General features: G+C 36.6%; 1 protein-coding gene, 1 long non-coding RNA gene and 1 pseudogene across 2 annotated transcripts in view; all 3 read left to right on the top strand.

Annotated features, from left to right (window-relative positions):
- Positions 1-1,033, top strand: part of LOC132109407 (protein phosphatase 1 regulatory subunit 14B-like) — a 66,747-nt gene extending 65,714 nt beyond the window's left edge. The window contains exons 3-4 of the mRNA XM_059515449.1: positions 5-37; positions 554-1,033. Of these exons, the coding sequence (XP_059371432.1) occupies positions 5-37; positions 554-622 (102 nt within the window). The 3' untranslated portion in view covers positions 623-1,033. The remainder of the gene's footprint in view (positions 1-4; positions 38-553) is intronic.
- A 2,759-nt stretch (positions 1,034-3,792) lies between these two features.
- The window catches only part of LOC132109425 (breast cancer metastasis-suppressor 1 homolog), a 43,993-nt pseudogene continuing 21,374 nt past the window's right edge, over positions 3,793-26,411 (top strand).
- On the top strand, positions 8,129-9,966 carry LOC132097992 (uncharacterized). The gene is made up of 3 exons (XR_009422812.1): positions 8,129-8,526; positions 8,782-9,191; positions 9,415-9,966. It is a non-coding gene; the product is annotated as an uncharacterized LOC132097992 (long non-coding RNA).

The raw sequence follows: 26,411 nt of genomic DNA, 5'->3' as shown, positions 1-26,411 counted from the left end.
ACAGGAACTGCTGGTAGACTGTTATAAACCTACTGAAGTGAGTACATTATCTCATTTCTAAGAGCAGGCAAAATATGCACATATTGGTAGCAGAATAGAATTAGACAAAAGTATTTAAATTTTACTCATTTAAACAACATTAAGGAAGGAATAATTGATGACGGGCCATTGAATTATTAGAAAAATAATGCACACCTGAGGTGGTGATGTGGCCACGATGTGAAGCAATGAAAAAGTTACACTTTGAAGGGTGTGCATTACTTTCTAATAATTGAACAGCCCTTCATCAGTTATTCTGCTTATACCACAGTTACCACTGCCTGGGACTGCTTTAGCTGTGTGCTTCCCTTAGAATGTTCGTCAACCAGTCAGACTCAAGCATTCAACAGCCCCGTATAATTCTATTAGTAATGAGTGTACAGTTTTAGGACTTAGGATTCCTGTTACAGTTATGTGCAAATCTGCAGAATCTGAACTGCCAACTACCCACATCTATGCTAAATTTGTAAAAATAAAAAAAAATAAAAAATTCTAAAATGTTTCCCCTCTGTAGGAGTTTGTAGCTGAATTGCTGGACAGGATCCGTGGCATGCAGAAGCTCAGTACTCCTCAGAAGAAATGAAGCTTCTCCCACCTCCACCCTTCTTCAATCAATCTCATCCCTCCTTTTCAAATTTTAGGGGTGTGACTGTTCACCCCTGAGCAGGTGCTCATCTAGTCCCATTGCCTCTTCTGCATCCATTGGGGAGGAGGTGGAGGCAAAATTATGGGGGATTCAATCAGATCCTTATAAGCAGGGCTTATTTTCTCATTATGTTGATTTTATTTGCATTATTTTATTCTATTTCACTTTTTTGTAAAGGGGGAAAGATTTCATTGTTTTTAAATGTATTTCATGTTGGTATACATTACTGTGCATACTATTCTTTAGATTCTAATTTGGGAATTTAGTTTTAATTTGGTTTCAAAGCTCTCAATGAACACATGGACTAAAACCCTTTGTGAAACTGTGACAATACTTGGTTTAAAATTACATCAGAAGGAATTAGACAGAAGCGGCCTCGTGGATTTATTTTTTATTTTAATTACATTTTTTATTTTATTTTATTTGCTTTTTTTGAGTCTCCTATTCCTTGAATAAGTGTGCAGGAACATTCATGGAGATTAAAAAAAAAATTTTAAAGCTATTTTAAAGCGAGGGAATTTGTGGTATTAATGAAAAGGGAGCTGTGTGTAGGAAAAAAAATTGGGCTTTGATTCTTTGATTTTTTTCTGTCTTACACACACACACACACACACACACACACTCACTCACTCTCTGAAATTCATGGGCATCACCACCCTCAAGGAACAGGAGAAATTACCACACACACAACCACAGCTGTGACTTTTGGGCCTCACACATCCACAGATGTGCACACTGTCTCTCCCAGAGACTGATAGAGAAAGACTGGAGCTAGACAAGATGCAGTGTGTCATGGTCACTGGCAAACGTATCTTCAAAATGAATCCTCTCACATGACCCTCCTAAATCATCTTTCCCAGCAAGCCATCTGCTCTTTTTGTCTCAGTCAATGAAATACTATAAAAAGAGGGCTAATAATTTCACTCCGTGTTCTTGAAATTCACCAATCCAACATTTCCAGTAGGTGTTTTAGAAGAGCCTTTCCCATAACATGCAAACACGTCACTAGCATCTGCAAATATTAATCATTCATTGATGCTCCTCCTCATCCCGTCTGAGTTCACTTATGAATTACATGAAGTAAGGTAAAATGACAACTGTCCTGGACTCACAACAAATGTTTTCTCTTTCTCTGCTCACTCTTTTTTTTTCTTTGCCCCGCACACACACCTTTAAATTTTATGTCTTTATTGCACCTACTGATTTGCATTTCATTTTACATGAGAGCCACTCTCCCTACTTTCAGATGTTGCCTTAGATTACATTTATGTTATGACAACCAAATTGATTTAATGTTTGAGGAACATGCAAGAAATCTGCAAAAGTGGAAATCTTTTTGAAGTTTAAGAATTAAATAAAATAATTTTGTACTTTCAATGATTTTCTCTCTCTCTAGGGAAGGAAGTTGACTATGTACCAAGCAATATTTTTAGATGCATTAACTATTAACAAAATACAATACGTTTTTAACGTTATATGGACCTTGTAGTGCTGTTGATTTCTCTTTTCTGTGTCCAATGAGACATGAGAGGATTGAAAGAATCAATTGGATTTAAAAGAGGAACAATAATATGAATTTAGGAAAAATTTAAGCAATTGTGTGAGACTGTATTCAGGTTCATACCTTTTGGAGAAAAAAACAAAATATCCTGTAGCATTACTAAACTGTCTTGGTATTTTGCCCAATTTTGTTACACTTTTATGCAACTTAAATAAAAAATATGTTGTTACATTTTTGTGTTGCGGTTTCTTTTTCTTGACTGAATAAAAATCTTCATTGTATTTATTTTAAAATATGTTTCTGTTCTGTCCATTATGAAATCGCTCAATCGGTCTTTTTAGGAAAACCTTGCTAGTTAGTAGAAATTAGTGGGTTTTCAGCTCCAAATGCTATTGGACAGTTTGAGCACCGACCTGAAATCGATGAGACCACGATTCTTCACCATCGAGTTTCTATTCGTTCTTAGAAGTAGCGAAGTCTGCATTGATTGGCTAGCGCCTCACAAGGGTAGTGCGTTTCGACAAACGTATAAACGCTGAGGAAGTAGATTCATCTGATGTCAACTTGCCCTGATATGCAAATTCATTTGATAATATTTAATATTTTTCATGACTTAAACAATAATCGACAAAAAGGTAAGCTGTTTATATGTTGTTTATGTACTTAATTGTTTGTTTGTAAGGTCCTCCAAGTCGCGTGATTTTATCCTGTTTCTTGCATCGGTTAATCTGCAAACATACAAGGAGCCATCAAGAGATTCAATGCAACATTCCAAAGTAAATTAATCCATTACCACATTGTAATTGAGGCTTTTTAAAAGGTGCAACCGTTTGTTTTTCCACTCTTGTGCATTAAAATGACTGTACCGCGTTATACTGAATACTTCATGTCTCTGAATGAAGTGTGGAGTTGCTTAGTTGGAAAACGAGTTTTTATTACTAACGTTAACCTAAATCCAAAATTCTATGTCGACAGCACGAGACTGAAACTATTCATGTCTCTCACAGCATAATGTATGAGCTATAGATGATGGAGAATGAGTAATGAGCTTGTAATGTAAGTCAATGCAGTGCGGCCTTTGGAGGATGTAACGTTAACGTAAGTTACATGATACACGGCGAAGTCTGTGAACACGCTCCTAATTCATCATACCACGAACTGTATTAGACGAGTGCATGGAGTTTCCTCTTTCTAATTAAACATAAAGAAGTTAGTAGGCTCTTAAACAGCTGCTGCTGTCTCAGGATACTGTGCTTTTAGCTGCTAGTGTCCGATAAGAGTCTTTAGACTGGTCAGTTGTCTTTACATGCACATCATTTCACATCTTCCGGTACTGACCGATGGTGCTTTTTATGCTACAGTGTTTGAAATCATTATACAGCCTAGAAATATATACGAAAAAGAATAAGAAACATGAAAATATAAACGTGGAAAAATTGGAGATTAAATGGAAAAATAAGCAGTGTTGTTTTTTTATCATTTAATTAAATAAATTATTTATAATCATATATAGTTAAACTATAAATTTTTAAGAATTAAAATTGTATTTAGTGCATCAGACACCTTGAGATCTCACCGCTGTTATTACACAGTGCTATAAACAGTCATGCCAGCTCAGCCGGCTGCCAGAGAACCAGAGGAGGAGATGGAGATAGACCCTGAGGTTCCTCAAACTAACGGTGAGGTGGAGGAGGAGCGAGAGGGAGAAGAGGCAGAGGAGACAATGCAGGAGAGTGGAGAGGAGAGGAACAGTAACCTGGGGGAGAGTGAGCCAGAGGAGGAAGATGAAGAAAGTTCAGGTCTGGTGATTGAATGTTTCATAATTAGGGCTCAAGCCCGAAGGGGCGAAGAGCCCTATTGTTCCCCTAAGGATTATTCTTGTTATCAGGGCTCAAGCCTGGAGGGCGAGAGCCCTATTGTTTTCCTTAGGATTATTTGTTATTATTATTATTATTATTTTTCTTCAAGGTTTCGGGGGCTTTTGGGGCCCTTAACATGCTCGAAAACTCTTGAAAATTGGCACACACCTTGGAATCTGCGGCCATTAGGGCCGGGCAGAGACTGATACACGGGCGTGGCACAGGGGCTCTACAGCGCCCCCTGGAATATGGAGGGCCATATATCATACATACTTGCACGTAGACGTACAAAACTCGGTACACATATAGATCTCATCAATACAAACAACTTTCGTATTGCAAATCATAGGCTCCGCCCAACAGGAAGTTGGCTACGTAGGGTTTATTATTCGTATTTTCCGTCAAAGTTTTGGGGGCTTTTGGGACCCTCAACATACTCAAAAACTCTTGAAAATTTGCACACACCTTGGAATATGTGGCCTTTAGGAGCCTGCAGAGGCTGGGACCCGGGCGTGGCACAGGGGCTCTACGGCGCCCCCTGGATCTCAGTCGGAAATGTTGATTTATAGCTCACACATACTTGCACATATTCATATGAAACTCAGTACACATATAGATCTCATCGTGCCGAACAACTTTCGTATTGCATGTCATAGGCTCCGCCCAACAGGAAGTCAGCTATTTAGAGTTATGTAAAAAGCGCATGCTCTGGAATTTGAAATACTTGTCATAGGTTTTTTTGCCGATTGCCAGATCGGTCAACATGATCTCAAGACATTGGGGATGAAAAATTGCCAGGTGATTTTTGATATCTCGAACGGTTTGCTCGTGGCGAGGTGTTGAAATTATGGCGAGAAATGTGAAACAGGACGTGTCTAATAGCATCCACATACACTACCTGATTTTAATCAAACTTCATCAGATTATTCGTTGTATGATGTCGATCGCATATATGTGACTATTAGGAGTCAAAGTTATAGCGCCATCAACTGGCAGCAGGAAATGTGTCATTTTCAAAATGCTTTGAATTCAACATCTTATTTTTACTCAATTTGCTTCAAACTTCATCAGAATAATGCTAAAACACAGCCAATATAAATCTGCTGGGGGGATATTGATATCTAAAAATATTGTTGCCGTGGCAACATGTCAAACTGGAATACTTCTCAGGTGATTTTGAGCCATATAACATGCTTAGAATTTCATCAAACTCAGAACACATATCAGTAATAATGATAACTAGACACTGGCAAAAGTTCATAAGAGGGCGTGGAAGAGGCACTCTATAGCGCCACCTTTGGTCAAAAGTGGGGGGGTTAGTTTTAGCTACAGACACCAAACTCGGTACATAAATTGTTCTTATCAAGACGGACAACTTTCTAATTCACAGTCATCAGCTACGACCAACAAGAAGTCGGCTATTTTGATTTGAATGTGTATTTTTTTTACAGAGAGTAACACTATACACACCAAACTTTGTCTACATGATGCAAAAACATTGAGGAATTTAAATTGTGAATGGATTTTGGATAGCTTGAATGGTTTTGCCGTGGTGATTTTTTTAAATGACTTTAAAAGGGAATCATTAATTGTATTGTATTTTTAAATTCCAAACACGTCAAATAATTTTTTCATACAGATGAAAAAGTCATTCTGAGGAAATATGCCAAGTTTAATGACTTTACAACACTGTATGGATAACAGAAAATTATAAAAACTGTCAGACATCTCATCTCACTCTGTCCCTCTGTTTGAGTATATGCTTAGACTTCCATTGTCTGAGAGAAAATGCGCCCCTACAGGTGCAATTCCTGAAAGGGAAATTCGACTGAAAGGAAGGAGACTCTCTTTTAGTTTCACTTTTAAATCGGTTAAAAATCGAAAAAAATACTTAGATCTAATTCACACTGACAAGCTAAACCATCATATCTGATTATTACCGGTTCAGGGCTCATGGATAATTGATTTCTGGCCAGAGATACGTAAGAAAGACGAGAGATGAAACGAGCGTCTGGAGTCAAGAGCTCAGAAAAAAACGAATTTATTCTTGTTTTAAATCTTTTACAAATAAAATATTACAGCGATATCACACAATCCACCAATTAGAACACACCAAGAGCTAAATTCAGATGTTTTTGAACTGTTTGTGTGAAAATGACATATTTGCAGCTGCCTATCTGAAATCACTGCCTCCGTTCAGCCCTGCAATGTCTCAGAGCTCAAAACAAACGAATTTATTCTTGTTTAAGAGCTTTTTAAAATAAAATATTACCACAAATGCACACAATACACCCATTATAACACAACAAGAGCTAAATGCAGGTGTTTGTGACCCGTTTAAGTGTGAAAGACTATTTGAAACCACTGGCAGAATTAACATATATCTCTTGAGCTGCAGGATTCTGCCTTTCGTCGTACGAACGAACACATCACGGACAAGATTATTTCAAAATACATAATAGCTTGGCGAATGTAAACAAAACAGCCACGTGAACATGAACTCTTGAGAAATAAATCTGAAGTGGATCTACTGGATTTGAATATTAAAGTGACCGCATTTACCAGCTGCTTCTGTCTTCAATTTTAATCTATATAAAAAAAGGAAACTCATTCGTCTTGGCTGCTTTTTTTTATCTGTGTACGTATTTATTTATTTATTTTGCTCTAACAAGAATTAATCTATATTTAATTAAACCAAGTACATTTTATTTTACATTTGATTTGTCCATTTCTGCATCTAAATGCCTAAAAACCTAAAACATGCTCTATTATACTATTGTTAGCAATTTCTTTATCGTCCAATTTATCTGGTGTACACACTTTTATTTTCATAATAAACTTGTTTGTTAGATTATAGACAGTTACAGTGGTCTATAATAAATATTAACAGGTTTTATTCAAGCTGTTTAGAATGATCGAAGTAAGCTAATTTTTTGAAATGTAAATCCAAAAAAATAAATTAAATAAATAAATAATTAAAAAACATTGGAAAACAATAACTGTTGTACTTTTTTATACATTTTGTATAATTTCATAGTTTATGCATTATAATTTATGCAAATAATAATTTCAAACTCATTTGATACTGACCTCTGACACCCTGTGACATGACATGTATCTGAATTTACATAATCTCATGGATGTAACAGTAAATCTGTTCAGCTCACAGATCAAGACTAAGCTGTAATGCAAGCAGAACTTTCACAAATGCTTATAAGTCATTAAAGGATTTTATAACACTGTAAAATAATGTCTAATTTGTTAACATTAGCAAATGCATTGATAACACTTGATAATAATTGCACTCATTAGTAAATAGTCAGTTCATGCTTTATAAAGCCTTGTCCCAATATTAATAGTGAGTAGTAAGCAGTTTATAAATACAGCTATAAATAGCTTGTTCTCGTTTTATAAGCACATTTATTAAAAAGGAGAGTAAAGGGTCCGTTATCTTCCTATGAAAAATAAAAAAATAAAAATAAACAAACAACAACACAGATTGATACAGAACTCAGAAATTTTATTGTGGATTTCTGATAAAATCAGCCTGTAAATGAATTCATACTCCTCAAAGAAGACACAAGTAGTTCACACCAAACTTTTTCAACATGATGCCAATATACTGAAGATGTTAAATTGCGAATGGGTTTAGGATACCTTAAATGGTGTGGCCATAGCGATTTATTAAAGTAACATAAAACAATACAATAGTTGTTTTACTATATCTTTAAAATTTTTCATTCTAACTCTTCATATTTTTTATATATACGTAGAAGTCATCATTTGAAGGAAGCACAGTAAGTTTCATTGGTTTATCATGTACAGGAGCAATCATAAAATTAAAACTATCATAACTTATAAATCAAGCTTGCAATTCTTAGTACCAATAATGGCCACCAGATGGAGCTATAGGATTACTTTTAAATAATTATTGTAGAAACTAGTATGATTTAAATCATTTATAGAAATCTTTCAAATAAAAATAATATGTATTTTACTGATGAAATGACCCTCACTTAATTAGAATAACATGCTGAAGTATTGTGAAATACTGTATATTACGAATAGTTCTTTATAGGCTTTATGGACAGATAAGTTTTGAGTGACTCTTGAAGGATCAGCACCACATCCTGTTTTACCACTGTTTAAAGATTTTATCTTACAGAACAGGTGCGAATGAATTTTGGATAGCTTGAATGGTTTTGTCGTGGTGATTTTTTGAAATAACAGTAAAAAAGGAACCAGTAAATGTCTTTAATTTTTTTAAAGTGCAGCTTCTAAACACTTCAAAAAAATGTACACATAGAAAAGACAAGTCATTCTGAGGAAATATGCATAGTTTCATGACTATACAACACTATATGGATGATAGAAAATTAAAAAACTATCATACATCTGATGTCACTCTGTCCCTCTGTCACTGTGGGTAATGTGTGTGTGTGTGTGTGTGTGTGTGTGTGTGTGTGTGTGTGTGTGTGTGTGTGAGAGAGAGAGACAGAGAGAAGCATCTCAGAGTTAACATCTCTTTAATCACCAGCAGGAAAAAAATCTGTAATTTTGTGTTGTTGTTGTTGTTTTCATCATTACAGCTTAAGAAATATCTTAGGCCTCATCATTTTCTGTCAGTTTTAGGGACAAAAAAAAACTAGTACAAGTTAATTTGTAATCCTAAACCAGTTAATTTAATTAATTTACATAACACATTAACTGGAAAAGAATTAAGAATTAAAGTGAAGAATTAGGCGTGAAACTATCAGGGAGCATTTAGTCTCCAGCGCCAACATTTTACAGAACTGCCACTTTCCTGGAGTCTCCAGAATTACTCGGTGTCAGGTTCTGAGAGACTTAAGATTCCAAAAAATGATTTAATTAGAATACCATGAAGTACTGTGAAATACTATATATTAAGACTTTATATATATAGGCTTTATGAACAGATTAGAGTGACTCGTGAAGGACCAGCACCACCTTCTCTTGTCCGATGGTTTGAGGAATATATCTTCCAGAATCATGGATTAAGATTTAGGAGCTCATTTTTATTCCATCTCCTTTCCTGAAAAGTTTGTCTTGCAGAATTGACTAAAAATTAATCTTCACATTAATTCCTAATTCTTTTGCAATTCTTTTTGTCAGTTCTTCTCGTCCTGTTTTTTTTTTCTTTTTCTTTTCTGACCTCATGACCCAGTCAGCATTTTTTGTACAATGGTCAAGTCTTAACTTATCCATTTCTGTATTGCATTTGTGTTTGATATTTCTCATGGGGATTTCATAATTTTCGACTTTACAGTTTGAGTTAAAACTCTTTTTTAGCGCATTTCATCTGTAAAAGAAAATATGCCTAGAAATTCTGCACACATGAATATAAGGAGTTTTTCTCTTCCAGCTTTCCTGGACTATTGTATATCACTCATAAATGATTAAATAAAAAATAATGGTAGTTATTAAGATTGATATGGTTTGGAATTGGTAAAATGTGCTTGGAAAAAAAATCATAATAAAACAATGTTTTAATGTTTAAGTTTGGAATATTAACTGACATGAATGAATTCTATATAAATATTGTTCATGTTAACATAGTTAACAATGTTTATAAATGAAATCTTATTGTAAAGTGTTACTAAAGTTATATATATTGTTCTGTGAATGTGATTTTAAAGTCTAGATGATTCGGATTAACCCTTTAACTGCCGTATCCTTTAAAACCTCACTGCCAGAGGGACATTGTTAATGCATGTGCCCGCTGGGCACAGTTTACCTGATGCCACCGGGGGTGGCGTTCGCATTGATGGCTTGAGCCCGCCATCGCTGCTTGCAGCTATATTTATTATTATTTTTATTTTTTATTAAACCTTCCGGGGGTTTTGGGGGGCCTTAACATGCTCAAAAACTCTTGAAAATTGGCACACACATTGGAACCTGCGGCCATCAGGACGTCGCAGAGACTGGGACCCGGGCGTGGCACAGGGGCTCTACAGCGCCCCCTGGAACACAGTCAGAAATCTTGAACCATAGCTCACACATACTTGCATATATTTATATGAAACTCAGTACACTTATAGATCTCATTGAGCTGAACAACTTTCACGCTCTATGTCATAGGCTCCGCCCAACAGGAAGTCAGCTATTCAGGGCTGTTTTAAAAAAGCATGCTCTGGAATTTGATATACTTGTCATAGGTTTTTTACTTGATTGCCACCAAACTCGGTCAACATGATCTCAAGACATTGGGGATGAAAAATTGGCAGGGGATTTTTGATATCTCGAACGGTTTGCCTGTGGCGCGGCGTTGAAATTTGGGCAAAAAATGAGAAACAGGAAATGCCTAATAACATCCACATACATTGCCTGAGTTTGATCAAACTTCATCGATTTGTTCGATGTATGATACAGATCGTATATATGTGACTATTAAGAGTCAACATTATAGCGCCACCAACTGGCAGCAGGAATTGAGTCATTTTCAAAATGCTTTGAATTCAGCATCTTATTTTTACTCGATTTGCTTCAAACTTCATCAGAATAATGACAAAACATGGCCGATGTAAATCTGTTGTGGGGATATTGATATCTTATATATTGTTGCCATGGCAACGTGTCAAACTTGAAAATTCTGTTATGGTGATTTTGAGGCAGATAACAACCTCAGATTTACATGAAACTCAAAACACATATCAGTATTATTGATAGCTAGACATTGGAAAAAGCTTTTAAAAGGGCGTGGAAAAGGCACTCTATAGCGCCACCTTTTGTCAAAAGTGGGGGGGTTAGTTTTAGCTACAGACACCAAACTCGGTACGTATATTGTTCTTATCAAGACGGACAACTTTCTAATTCACAGTCATCAGCTACGACCAACAGGAAGTCGGCTATTTTGATTTGAATATGTATTTTTGAGATTTTACAGTTGTGAATTAATGCATACTCCTCACAGGGGAAGTACACTATACACACCAAACTTTGTCTACATGAAGAAAAAACATTGAGGAACTGAAATTGCGAACGGATTTTGGTTAGCTTGAATGGTTTTGTCATGGTGATTTTTTGAAATGACAGTAAAAAGAGAATCATTAATTGTCTTGTATTTTTAAATTGCAGCTTCCAAACACTTAAAAGCATTTTTTCATACAGAGATCAAATCATTCTGAGGACATATGCATAGTTTCATGGCTTTACAGCACTGTATGATTAAAAGAAAATTAAAAAACTGTCAGACATCTCAACTCACTCTTTCCCTCTGTTTGAGGAATATATGTGTGCTGACTGAGTGTGTGTGTGTGTGTGTGTGTGTGTGTGTTTGAGTGGGGGATGGGCATGAGCTGAGTGGCTGAGAGACAGAGAGACAGAAAGAGAGAGAGAGAGAGAGAGAGAGAGAGAGAGAGAGACTTAAACATCTCTTTAATCACCAGAAAAAAACTGTATTTTAAATTGTTATTTTTTTTAGTTGTTTTCATTACAGCTTAAGAAATCTCTTAGGCCTTTTTCTTACATACATACATACAGACAATAAAAGTCTTGTATGTTTAAATTGCAGCTTCCAAACAGTTCAAAGCATTTTTTCATACAGAGATCAAATCATTCTGAGGAAATATGCATAGTTTCACGACTTTACAACACTGTATGGATAACAGAAAATTTAAAAACTGTCAGACTTCTCAACTGACATGATCTCACTCTGGCCACTCTGTCTGTGTGATGGAAGGGAGGTGGAGTGTGAGGGGGTTGGTGACTGTAAATTTTTGGTGACTGACAGTGTGTGTGGATTGTAGGGAGGGGCTGTCTGGCAGAGAGAGAGAGAGAGAGAGAGAGAGAGACCTAATCATCTCTTTAATCATCAGGAAAAAAAATCAGTATTTTACATTGTTATTGTTTTTGTTGTTGCTAATGGTGGTGTTTTTTCCTTTCATTACAGGTTAAGAAATCTCTTAGGCCTTATCCTTTTCTGACAGTTTTAGGGATTTAAAAACATCCCAAGAATCCTTATTTGTGCTGCAAATCATAATTTCAAACTCATTTGATACTGATCTTTGACATCCTGTGACGTGACATGACATTTATTAATCTCATGGATGTAACAGTAAAACTCTTCAACTGACAGATTAAGCTGCAATGCAAGCAAAACTAGTTCACAAATGCTTATAGGTCATTTAAATCATTACAAAACACTAATAAATTATTAAAGGATTTGGTAACACTGTAAAATAATGTCTAATTTGTTAACATTAGTAAATGCATTGATAACACTTTATAATAACTGCACTCATTAGCTAAGCATTAGTAAATAGTCAGTTCATGATTATAAAGCCTTTTCCCTTAATAATAGTCATTATTAAGCAGTAATACATCTATAAATAAATTGTTCTTGGTTTAAAAGCACATATATTACAAAGGAGATTAAAGTCTCAGTTGTCTTATAAAATAAATAAATAAACACAACACAGTTTGATGCAGAATTCAGAAATATTTATTTCAAGACGGAATAAAAGGAAACTGTACACTTGAATAGGTTTTGAGTGATTCTTGAAGGACTCACATCACCTCCTCTTGTACGACGGTTTGAGGAATATATCTTCCAGATAGTACCGCCACTCCCTATATGCAGAGTATGCAGTCTTCATAGGTCACCAACTCCCAGAGGGGGCACCATCCCAGTTGCTCAAAAAAAACAAAAAACATGCGCCATTCTCCCATCCGCGCTCGCGACCGCTCGCACCTCATGTTTGCGGCTGAATATTCGTAATTGATGGATGGACATATATGCCTGGGTAAAGGACATCAGCAATCCAGCACAGATAAAAGAAAACTAAAGAAATAAAATTAAAAAAAAAAACAGGCAAAAAGTTGTCTTGACATTGGACATTCGAGAGTCTCAAATTTAGGGACCGTCTCTAAAGTTACATGTGATATTGTTATACACTTTTCTAACGTCCGTAGTATTTGAAGAGAATGACTTACAGTCATAAAAACAACTGTAATTGTTCATCTAGGTGACAGCTATAATGCACAATTAATTTGAATGTTTGATATTTATTACAACAAACTGTAAGTCATATGTAAAAATTATGCTACTTTTTCACATGGGCTCAAACGCAAATTTGAAGCTCAATAGCATTTAAAGAGAAAGACTTGCAGTCATAAAACAATTGTAATGTGTTCATTTAGGTGTCAGCTACGATGCACACCTTATACATTTTTTATATATATTAAAATAAAGTGTTACTAAAGTTATATATATTGTTCTGTGTATGTGATTTCAAAGTCTAGATGGGTCGGATTAACCCTTTAACTGCCTTATCCCTTAAAACTTGATTGCCAGAGGGTTACTGTAAATGCTTATCCCCGCTGTGCACAGTTTTCCCGATGCCACCGGGGTGGCGTTTGCACTGACGGCTTGAGCCCGGCATCGCTGCTTGCAGCTATATTTTTCTCATTGTTTCTTCCTAACAGCTGTCAAAGTAGTTGCACTGGGAGGCCGGTGACACACTGGCTGCGTGGCGTGAGCGTGGCGTTTCTGCCAAAACCAAAACCGTGCCTGACGAGGCGCTGGCGCGCTGCTGCTGCTGTAGGTAACATAGAGGGAGGCCGCGGACAGACCAGGCTCTTGTCTTCACGACAACACTATCTATACTTCATGTTGAGTATAAATATAAAGCCTACTGATAAAGGACACCGTGTCAACAGTATTAACGGCAAAATTGACTATGTTTGACAGGTGCAATATTTGAAAATCTATAATTATTAATTTATTTTTTAAATTACATTTATATCTGAATATGTCAACCTATAGACTTTCAAACATCATAGTGTCATGAATTAATATGTATTTGTGTACAAAATGACATATAAACTTATTTTCCTATTCTATTTTGCCTGGAAACGCTTCCAACACGCTTGCGTGTCGTGTGAAAAATAGGCGTCGGTACTATTTCTAGAACCGGCGTATTCCGTGCGCCTGAGACGCGCCTCTCACGCAGCCAGTCTGCAAGCTCTAACCTGTTAACATGGGAGCCGAATTAAAAATGGACACGCCACACAGCTGAGACGCTTGCGCCACGCATCCAGTGTGTCGCCGGCCTAATAGTTTGCCTCCCCCAACCCCCTCCTCCCAACCCCAAAATATGATTACATATGTTATATTATTGCATTATATTTTTGCATAAAGAAACATAAGCAGTTTTCTTTTCTTTTAAAATGTTCTTTTAATTTTTTTTTGCATGACTATTGTCAATTGACAAATTCCCCCAAATCTTGTAACTTTATTTTAAATTGCATCCAAATAGCCAAAAATGATCATATAGTGATACATAGAATGTAGTATAGTAACGTGAAGACTGACTGGAATTGATGGGAAAAGAGAATGAACAGAATGGATGAACATTGAATGAGAGTGAGTTTTCTCTTTTTTTTTTTTTTTTTTAGAAATGGATGAAGATTGTGAGAGAAGACGATTACAGTGCCTAGATTAAATGTCTGACCTGGAAAAACAATTCCTGCAGTTAAAAGACAAGTACGAATACTTCTTTCTAATTGGTTTAGGCTAGGTGGTATTTAATTTTTTGACCAATAGGAACAGGGCCATCATATGGGGAGGATGGCCACCAATAAAAATAGTATATTATCTATTGTATTGTTCAAACTTATTATATTTTTCTAAGAACCAAATTCTCTTTAGAGCTCTATTGATGATGATTTCCTCTACAATTTCAGGCTTTTTCAAGAACGTCTGAACCAGGTTAAAATGAAGCTGGAAGAGGTTTTGATTGGAAAGGCGGGAGAGTACAGAGAACCATTGGCAACACTGCAGCAGAACCTACAGCAGAGGACACTAGTGGCAGGTGACATATATCAGGACGCACATATCTGCTTTATAATATCTCTCTTACAAATTAACCATGGGTCTCAGGTCAACTGTTAATTCTCCTTCTGTAGGTGTGTATAGAGAACTTTTTCTGCAAGTGGTCAGACACAAATATGAATGTGAGGTGCAAGGGGCAAGCCAGCATCTAGAGGTAACACGGCTCAGCTGACCCACATATCTAGATGTAGCAACCTTTACAAATAGCTTTTTCTGTGTTACTATGGTACTATATGATGTGTCATATTCATGTACCATGAAATTTACATGGTACTACACATAGACTGTATGAAAACATCGACGTAGTGTCCGTGACGTCACCCATAGGTTTCTGAAGAGCGTTTTTTGAAGCCAAAAGTAGGTGGAGCCGGACGTCGCCATTTTTGAATGGTACGGTCCCACATATGGAATTCTTATTCCGTGCCCCTGGGATTACGGTCCCACATATGGGATTTCGAACATTCAGTAATGTCGCATAATTGGTGAATTCATACTGCGTTTTCACGCGTTGGCTGGCGCTGAGCCAGAGAGAGATGTGCACTGCTCTTGTCATATTATCACAACTATGCAGTGTTCTTAACCACAAAATGCATATTTTAGGTTTCAGACATTTAAATACACATAAGTACTAGTAAAACAATACATTTAGAGTTTGAAAAATACACACATATGTCTGTGGAAGCAACAATAACAATCCATTCAAATTTAATTTGCAGATGTGCTTTACTAACATCTGATACACATGGTGTAATAACTATAAAGTTCACTCTATTCTTCACCCAGCTCATCGGCCACTTATTACTTGTATTTCAGGAAAAATTGATGAATTCACATGGTGTAAATCCGACTGACAGGACTCAAACATGGTGGCGCCCAACTCACATTACAGATCATGATCAAGATCATTTAGAAAGGTTTTTAAATGACAAACACACTCATTTACACATATGTATTAATCGGAATATGAGATTGTTCAGTACCTGTTATTGAAATTTGTGAATATTTTAAATAAAAAAGGAAAAACTAAATAAAAGTGATCCATCTGTCATACAGTTTTCATGGCTGCAGTGTGTCACGTGCAGTGTTGGGGAGTAACTAGTTACATGTAACGGCGTTACGTAATTTAATTACAAAATTATTGTAACTGTAATTAGTTACAGTTACTACGAAAAAATGAGTAATTAAATTACAGTTACTTATGAAATTTTTAACGATTACAAAGGGGATTACATTTGAATGTTTACACACATCCACATACAGATTTAACTAATTTATTTCCCAAATTGCACTGACTATTCTGAGACATACCGCCCTAATAATTTCCGGGATGCGGAAATACAGTCTGGTTCCTAGAATCCAGTCATAAAAACGAAATGCCTAACACGGACGGAATATGCCACATTTTGAATGACTACATCAAAAGTAGGTCAGTACACTTGAATCAAAACATGACATGGACTAGTGTCTGTGAATATTAAGCCCCAAAAATGCAATATATGACTTGCACATTCTGCGTGTCTGTGGAAATCAGGCGCGGACTGGACACCGGGAGAACCGGGACAATACCCGATGGCCTGGCACCCGATTTTGCCCCACTATTTAATATCATTATTGTATAATTGCCTGCCGAATGTACTAAAGCGATCATTTGCGAATCCGCCATTTGATAATTAAATCTCTAATAAGTCATGAATTGTTAGTCATGACTCGCGCGCTCTCCGCGCCTCCGCCAAACGGTTTGGATCAGACTCAGAGTAATCAATGCGAGAGAGAGAGAGAGAGAGAGAGAGAGAATATAGTGGACTATGGAAGCGCGCTGGAGCAGAGAAGCAGAACTCCTGTTCAGGGTTTCAGGTCAGTTTCATCTGTAAAGATGCTTTTTTGTCTTTGTTTTTTTATTTATTTAATCAAACAGCAGCACGTTGCTCATCAGTCATCACTCAAAATACTATATAAAGGACATCATTATTATCTGTTGTAATGTTACAGTAGTAATTTAGCTGAAAAAAAATTCAGATTTTTTTTATAGGTTTAGGGGGAGCTACGACAGACAACAACACAACCCTTACGAAAATTAACATTTTAATATTTAACTATAAATCCAGAGAACATGGTTACTATTGTTTAACTGTGATAACCAAAAATGTAAAATTATTTTACAAATGTATTTATTTAAAAATAAATACAAATCCATTTGCAAAAAAAAAAAAAATTAAACAAGGTTTAGTTTTATTTTACTTTTATATAGGCTAATAAAAGCATGGTTAATTTTTGTAAGGGAAAAACATGACTCATGTACAGTATTAGGATTTTTCTATAAAGATATTGTAGTATTGTAGAGTATTGTATTGTAAAGTATAGTTTTGTTCAATCTTGAGTATTAAAGTCATGAGAGAGATGGATAACAGGGCAAAATAAAGAGACTGAAGAGAAAAATGGAAGTGAAGGTGCAGTTCAGGAGAGAACTTTTAATTATTTTGCATGTCCCCAAATTAAAGATTTAAAATAGATAAAAAATAGTTTTGTCCATGAATTTGTTTGTATGAGTTTGAATTTTCCAGTCTGATTTTTTTTCCCAGTCCGCCCCTTCTGTAAATTAATGGCAAAGACATGGTTTCATTTACTACACATAGGCCTACTGAAGCTTGCAGTGTTTTCAACCTCTGCCGCCTCAATATAGGAGTAAACGAGCACATAAACATAATTTCTAGAACTGCTCTGTGTCACTTCATGTGCATTTTACTTATTTTGAGAAAACTATCATCATATACAAAGAGACAGCAGTTTAAAAAAAAACACCAATGTTTCAGGAGTTTATTACACAAAATATGTCACATGCTTATTAGATAACTGTATTTAAGTTGATGTATAGCCTATGCTTTTATTTATTATTCTTTAATTTTCACAAATTTAGAAAAGTAATCAAAAAGTACTCAAAAGTAATTAGTTACATTACTTTAATAAAGTAATTGAAAAAGTTACACTACTATTACATTTTAAACAGGGTAACTTGTAATCTGTAACCTATTACATTTCCAAAGTAACCTTCCCAACACTGGTCACGTGACAAGCCTGATGCGTTGCAATGGAAACAGTAAGGGGAAACGTTCTAAAATAATGGTGGACTTAAAAAAAACTCTGCTAGTCTGGGGACTGCTAGAATATTTTAAATTTACCACTGAAAAGTTTAACAGCATGTCACCTCTTGTCACGCCCGGGTAATCGAAAATGGTCAAAAGGCAGGAGCTGGTTGCTGAAACAACGCACAACTAGCTCACGGCGGTGACAGCAGCGGCAATCCACCTGTCAGTCAAGTGGCCGCGCCCTTAATTATGCAGAACTTTAAGGCTTAATATAATTTAAATGGATGAGTTATAAAAAAATTCACCCCCTCACAGTTGTCATGAAGGGCAAAATTAGCTATATAGACCCAAAATAATTTTTTGAACCAGGCTGTAAGTGTTTTTTTGTTTTGTTTTTTATGCTGTAAAGTTGGCCATTTTAACATGGGGAGTCTATGGGATTGACTCCCTTTTGCAGCCAGCCTCTAACGTGTAACGTTGTAACGTGTAACGTTAATCCAAATAATGTAATGCTGCAATTGAAACATTTGGTTTAATTAACAAATTCATTTTTTCAATTTAATAATCATAACAATGGATATATGAGGATGAGGTATGATATATGAGGTAGTGCAGTGTCCACTACCATGCATTACATATCAACAGTATAAGGTGTAGAATTAATTTTGTCATTGTAGGAAACACAAAACAAACAAAAACATTATGTGTAAACTTTCTGTTACAGAAAGTTCAAGTATGGGTGGCCAAAAGTTACATTAGGTTGTAACAGTGACCTGGTTACCGCCTCTCTGCAAACACAAAGGAGCACTTTCCTGTAAGCTTTTTTTATTCGCATCAAGATGTGTAATTTATTGTGTCTGAAGATTTTTGACTAATGTGTGTGTGTGGGTGGGTCTTTGTGTGGATAAATTATGTTCATACTTTAAAGGTGGACATTTGCAACAGCGCTTGTCCCTAAAATTGCTCCAGGGGTATGGTCATAGACTGTCCTAAATGACAAATGTTGGAATGTAAATGACATTACATTCTGTTGACGTCTCACATAAATGTGCATTGGACTGAATGTTTAGTGACTAATGACACTTCATTCCAGTAAAAATATAATCCATAGCCTTGGAGTGAAAGCAGCAGCAAAGTGTTCCAATGCTGATAAATCAAGCAGGTTAAAACCTCAGGTACCTTAAATATCTGTTCTACAGGACAGTATGGGGTTGGACAGATTTTGTAATGGTTTTGAAGTCTGATGCTCACCAGGCCTTCATTTATTTGTTCAGAAATGCAGTAGAAACAGTCATATTGTAAATTGTAATAATATTGTACAATAACTCTTTTCTATTTGAGGCAGCAGCAGATCTACCTCAATCATCATTAACGGGACCGCAGCGGAGAGAGAGAGCAGCTTCAAATACCTTCAAATGCCCTGCAAAGAGTAGCTGAGCGCATCTCCAGAACATCTCTCCCCTCTCTGCAAGACATCCACACCAGCAGATGTAAATCTAGGGCTGTTAAGATCCTTAAAGACCCCACACACCCTGGAAATCCACTGTTTCATCTACTACAGTCAGGCAGACGCTTCTGCATTCTGATGGCAAAAACAGAGAGGCTCAGGAGGAGCTTCTTCCCTCATGTTATCAGACTACTAAACATGGACATTAAACACACTGAACTTTATAGACTGGTTGTTTAGGGCTACCCAATAACTCTCTGCACACTGCACTTTTTTGACACAACCTAACTATGCAACTCATCCTCACTGCACATTGTTTACATCTCTGCACATCATCTGTGCAGCAGTTTCTGTGTATTTTTTTCTGTAGTTTCATTATTTGGATTTAATGTTCTCTTATTTTTTGCACAGTCTAAAAAGAGTATGTCAGACCTACATTTCACCGCTTTTTGTATGTCATATAACAAATAAAACTTGAGTCTTGAATGGTGTGGAGCCTTACCTGTGATTGAGTTGGTGATAAAAAGGAGATGGGCAAAGGAGTGTCTTAAATTGGACTTTAGTTACATTAATATTTTCCTCTTAAGTCTTGGAATGTTTTTTTTTATTATTATTAATTTTTGTATTAGCCAACTATTTTGATTTTTTTTCTTTTTTTATTAAATGTTTATTTGTAAAATGTTTATTTGTAAAATGAGCCAGGTAGTTGTAACAATCTAAACAATATAATTCACCCTCAGATTTCAAACTTGCATTAAAGAAAAACATTAAAGACAAACAACATTCAGTAAACATTTTATTGCTCTAAATTACACATTCATTTTCTTGATACTGATATAATTATAAAATAAATATTTAATATACTTGAATGTTTGCAGTTGTCACAAAATTATATAACAACCACTTGTTAATAAAATTTAAACTAAAATGAAAAGCAATAAATCTGTTTTTCATTAGTATCGCTACTTCATGCCATCCTCATTCGCGCGCACCCCGGCAATGACGCAATGTGAGATTTCCGCTTAAACCCCGCCCATTTGTAAAGTCCCGCGCACTAGCGGCAAAAGTTCCTCCCACTTGGAGGTCTCCGTGAAGTCCAGCCCACTCGCGGAAAAAGCTCCTCCCACTTGGAGGTCTCCGGGCTGCAGCGATACCTACTTGCTTCCTTGTGGGCTTCACAAGAGAGAGCGTGAGGTTGCCGCTTGGTACTACAGGGCTGGGGCGAAAATCTCATCTAAATGTTGGGGGGGGGGGGGGGGGGGGAATTGTGCCCTAGCACAATGTTTATTGTGCTAGGGCACAATAAACATAAAATTTCTCACGAGCAAGTTTTGAAGGGGACACCAATAAAACAGGCAAAATTGTACTTAAGAATATGTGTACAGAGAGGAAAGCCTTACTATTGCATGGAGACCGTTCCATTATCCTTCTTCTCAAAGTTTATTTTTGGTTCAATGAAAAATCTGACTAAATTGACGAAAACATTCTTCAAAACAATTTTTTTGCAATGTTTTTGAAGTTGTTTACACAATCAAGCCACCAAAATACAATGGAATTTGAACTTAACTTCAACTTTTATTTATTTATATAGCACATTTAATAGCAATGTTGTTGCTTCACAGTTATAATTAAAACATGCATATATAAAAACATTTGCCATGCCTAGCAAAATGAAGGCATACACACTCTTAGACATACACCCTCCCACTGTAGAGTGGGATCGGTTTAGACGTGAAAGATAATAATAATAATTAAATAATAATTTATTACGTCAATGACTGATTTGTTCAAAAAGTGGATTCATTCAGTTAGGAAACACCTCCTCAGTGTGTTTCCCAAAGACGCAATTAGTGCTGTTACTGCTGTAGTTTAGTTTTCAACTTTTATTCATTGGTGGAAGAGCTAAAACATGCAATATGGTGCCTAAAATGCACTTAATATTAACTTCTTGTTTATTTAATTTTTATAAAAATCTAAATCACATTTGTTATGCTAATATCTGGAGAACAACTGCACTCTTAGTATGATGTTATATTAGATTAACTATATTAAATGAAATAAACCGACCAGTGGCGGCTTGTGAATTTTAAAATAGAGGAGGCAAACTAATTGTATTGGTCTGGGGATCCCTGCCAATTGTTATTATTATTATTATTATTTATTAACCACTTTAAAATGGCTTGTTGGCAGCTTTTAGTCAGAAACTGTAAAGAAAATATATTCAATATCGCTACTCATTATAAATACTTGGTAAATTATCAGCCCAGCCGCTCCGGGAGACGTTCAAACGTTCAAATAATTTATGTCTCTATGATGGTTGGTTGATATTCCAGAAGGGAGGCTAGCCTCCTCTATGATGTTACTTTTCTCAGCACTCCTCAGCGCTGAAAGTGAACACTCGATGCTGATTGGTTCCCCTGGCCTCCCCCTCCCCTTCTCTTTCACTTAGCGGTTGTAATTACATCAGCAGATTCGGCACATTCGCGATAGAAAAGCGGAGCTTTCATGTAATGGTATTACAACTGTGGAATTACAGACAAAAATATATACATTCTGAGACATGAACTGAAATGAATAGTGAATTTTATTAACATTAAATCTTCCTCATTTTCACCTAAAAATTTGGGGGAAACGTCAGCCTCCCCTGACGAGCCGCCACTGAAACCGACTAAATCATAGTGAACGCGGGAAAATCTAAATGCGCACCCGCACTAGTCTAATCTAACGTACAAGACTTGTATATGCGTACACTATGGGTGTGTGTAAGACGTTATTAAACAAGCTAGGTAAACGCCTGTGTAAAACGCCTGTTATAATCGCTTACAGCGCAGACTACATCGGTGACAAAAGTAAATTGGTACACAATAATATTTTTTTGGACACGACTTATTAATGACTCAGCATCATCTATATTAAAGAGAAAGTAATCACGTCATCCGATGTTTAATGTGAATAAAGTAAGCTAGACTTATTGTGACGAGTCTCTCTTCCTGCTGTTGTCGTCTGGTGTGTTTGGCCTGCAGTTTCATCAGGAGAATGATCTACACCTGTGCTCGGTCATCAGGAGGAGGATTACTGATTACACCACCTGTATATAAGCTTAGGCTTGAAGATTGTGAGGGGCGCTTCGGAGAGCTCCCGACTTGGGAGCCGTTGTAGCCTTGTCTGCTCCTGGTTGTTTTCTGTTCTGTTCTGTTTGATTATGATTTTTTAAAACTTTTCATTTATGTTAATAAATACTCAAGCATCCAAACCAACCTAAATCCTTTACTTATTTGTCACGGCTATGAGCCGGTCGTGACAAATATGGGGGCTCGTCCAGCCAATTGATATTTGATATGAATTAATTTGTAGGTCGTTTGTGTTATTCGGTTAGTATTAGTTAAAGATTTGTTCGTAAGAGATATTTTTTTTGCTCGTTCGTTCACGATTTCGTTTAGTGTGATTATATTTGCAATATTTATCATTTGTTAAAATAGTTAATTTTGTTAAATTGATGATTAATTCGTTAAGCAAATATTGTGGAGGGTTTGTGGTGGTTGGTTTGGCTGCTTTCCGGGAGTTTTGGTAAGTAGGCCTATTGGCTACTGTTTTTATATTTGAAGAGAATTGTTTTGGAATAGTATTTTCCCTGGGTAGGTTTAGAGGGATATCCTTAACACAGGATATCCTGTTTTTTTATTTTTGTTTGTTATTTTTGTGCGGTGAAAGCAGTTGGAGCATTTGTCTCGGGAACACGTCCGTGTTTGTAATAGTGACTCGTAAATCGGTTGCTGTTGCAAGCACTGGTTTATAGTGTGTAAAAACCCGCTGCAAGTAACTGTATGAAGATTAGGGATGAGATTAGGTAGTTTTGATATTAGTTAGAGGGAACTGCTTATTCCATGCAATTTCTGTCTCCAAAAATATATAGCCTATATGTATGTTTTTTTTTTTTTTTTTGTACATTTAGTAGCCATTTATTGTCATAATGACTTCAAACGTTCAGAAATTTGTTAGCGTGCCATCCGAAAGCTTGTTAAATGAGTTGACTTGAGATAAACTATTAGAACTTGCGGAACACTATGCAATTAATTTAATGAATCAAGATAAACGTGTAAAAGATCAGGTTAAAACCTTGGTAAAGACGGAGTTAATAGAACGTGGTATTCTAAAATCATCAGAAGATTCGTTAACTTTTGTCGGTGCTACATCAACAGAGTCTCATTTAACATTTGAACAACAAAAGCAATTGCTGTTAATTCAAACAGACAAGAAAGAAAAGTTATTAGAGGAGCAAAATCGCATTGAACTTTCTAAAATTGAATTACAGCGGCAACAACTTGAACTCGAACGTTATCGTTTAGATTTAATACGCGATGGTAAGCTTCCTTTGACAGGAGAGTTAAAACGTGACTCAAGTTCGTGCGAGTTTGACACTGTAAGAAATATGAAGTTGATGCCTAAGTTTGATGAAAGAGAGATTGAGTGTTTTTTTTACTCTTTGAACGGGTGGCTGATGCAAAAGATTGGCCAGATAAAGAGCGAACGCTAATGCTGCAGTCTGTATTCACGGGTAGAGCCCAAGAAGCCTATTCTTCCCTTAATCTGGTAGATTCTATAGATTATCAAGCAGTAAAAGAAGCAGTATTGAGGGCTTATGAATTAGTTCCAGAGGCGTACAGACAGAGATTTAGGTCCGGGAAGAAAAGTGAGAATCAGACATATGTTGATTTTGTACACAACATTTCGGTCTGTTTTAATCGCTGGTGTGTAGCTTCTGAGGTAAAAACACTGGACGATCTAAGAGAATTAATGGTGCTTGAACAATTCAAGCTTTCCATTCCAGATCGTATTTCAACCTACATTACTGAGCGTAAACCTGACACTGCGTATGAGGCAGCTGTCATGGCTGATGAATTTTCTTTGTCTCATAAAACTGGTTTCGGTTACCGATCGGGCGAAGAACATTTTAAAAATGAACCGTGGCAAAGTTCGAATAAATTTTCCAGGTTTTTGCATGAATCACCCAACGACCAGTTGTATAGATCTACTGAAAATGACAGAGCAAATATGTGTAATTATTGTCGTGAGTATGGTCATTGGAAGAATGAATGCCTGTTATTGAAAGTAAAAACTGACAATTCAAAAGTGAAATCTAAATCTTACTCTCCTGTAAAACCTGTGGCGTTAGCTGTGACTGATTCAATGTATGTGCAGGAAAATTGCTCGCCATGTGTTTCAGCGTTTACTCCTTTCATCACAAAAGGGTCTGTTAGATTGGTAAATTCCACGCAAACCGTACCAGTAAATATTCTACGCGATTCAGGATCAGCAGAAACGTTTGTCTTAGAGTCTGCGCTGCCTTTTTCAGGTGCTTCCTATACTGGGAGTAATGTGCTGATCAAGGGCATTGGACTGAATGTTATGTCTGTGCCACTTCATAAAGTTATTTTGCAATCTGTGTTGGTCCAGGGAGAAGTGGAAGTGGCTGTTTGTTCCTGCTTGCCTGTGGAAGGAGTAGATGTAATTCTGGGCAATGACTTAGCCGGTGATCGTGTCTGGATGAATAATTCACCACATCTTGTTGTTACACCAGGTTCGATGATCTTGAAATCAGATGGTGATGAGAATTTGACCTGTCCGCCTAATGTGTTACCTTCTTGTGTGATGACACGATCAAAAAGTAAATCACAAGATGAGGTAAAACTTGGAACTGAGAAGGTGGTGAGTAAATCTTTGGAAATCCCTTTAATTTTGGCAGTGTCACGTGATGAATTGATTGAAAAACAAAAAACTGACATATCTCTTGTTGAACTGTTTGACCGAGTTGTCTCATACGACACCATTGAAAATCTTTCATCTGGGTATTATCTGGATGAGGGGTTGCTCGTTCGGAAATGGGTGCCACAGGGAGAGTTTGCGATTGGTGACCCTTTGGTACAAATTGTGATTCCACAGTCTCTCCGGCAGTCAGTATTACAGACTGCACATATGTCTGGCCACATGGGAGTGAAAAAAACATACAAGTTACTTCTGGGACGTTTTTTTTGGCCAAAATTAAAACGTGAGGTGTCTAAATACATTAAATCTTGTCATACATGCCAGCTTACTGGGAAACCAAATCAATCCTTGAAACCTGCTCCACTTTATCCAATTCCAGCTATTGGTAAACCATTTGAGCATCTCATTATAGATTGTGTCGGCCCATTGCCTAGGTCAAAAGCAGGCAGTGAATACTTGCTTACAATCATGTGCCAAGTATCTAGATATCCTGCTGCTTATCCTTTACGTTCGATAACCACAAAGTTAGTTTTAAAGGCACTTACACAGTTTATTTCAGTATTTGGAATACCACGAAGTAATTTTACTTCTAATTTGTTTGGTCAAGTGTTGAAACAACTTCATATTCAGCATAATCTCTCCAGTGCTTATCACGCCCAGAGTCAGGGAGCACTCGAGAGATTTCATCAAACATTAAAATCTCTTTTGAGGTCTTATTGTGTACATATGGGTAAGGACTGGGAAACTGGTCTACCTTGGTTAATGATGGCAGCTCGGGAAGCTGCGCAAGAGAGTACTGGGTTCAGTCCGAACTACCTTGTTTTTGGACATGATGTGCGAAGTCCATTGGCTGTGTAATCTGCTGACTGGGAAAAGTCGGATCCGCCGAGAAATGTTTTGTCATATGTCAGTGATTTTCGTAGACGAATTTATGAGGCGAACAAATTGGCAAAGTCGTCTTTGCACAAATCTCAAGGTCGAATGAAACAACTTTTTGATCGTCGAACAGAGTTGCGTTCGTTTCAGCCAGGTGACCAGGTATTAATGTTATTGCCCGTTGTTGGATCACCGTTTCAGGCTAGGTTTGTTGGACCATATACTGTTGCTCGGCAGCTTTCTGATCTAAATTATCTGATTGATACGCCCGATCGAAAAAAAAGACTAGATTGTGTCACGTAAACTTGTTAAAGCCTTATTATGCTTGTAGGGACTCCGCTGACC

This window comes from Carassius carassius, chromosome 2 (genome assembly GCF_963082965.1).
Source record: "Carassius carassius chromosome 2, fCarCar2.1, whole genome shotgun sequence".
NCBI classification, from domain to species: domain Eukaryota; kingdom Metazoa; phylum Chordata; class Actinopteri; order Cypriniformes; family Cyprinidae; genus Carassius; species Carassius carassius.
This window is presented reverse-complemented; position numbering and strand designations above follow the sequence as displayed.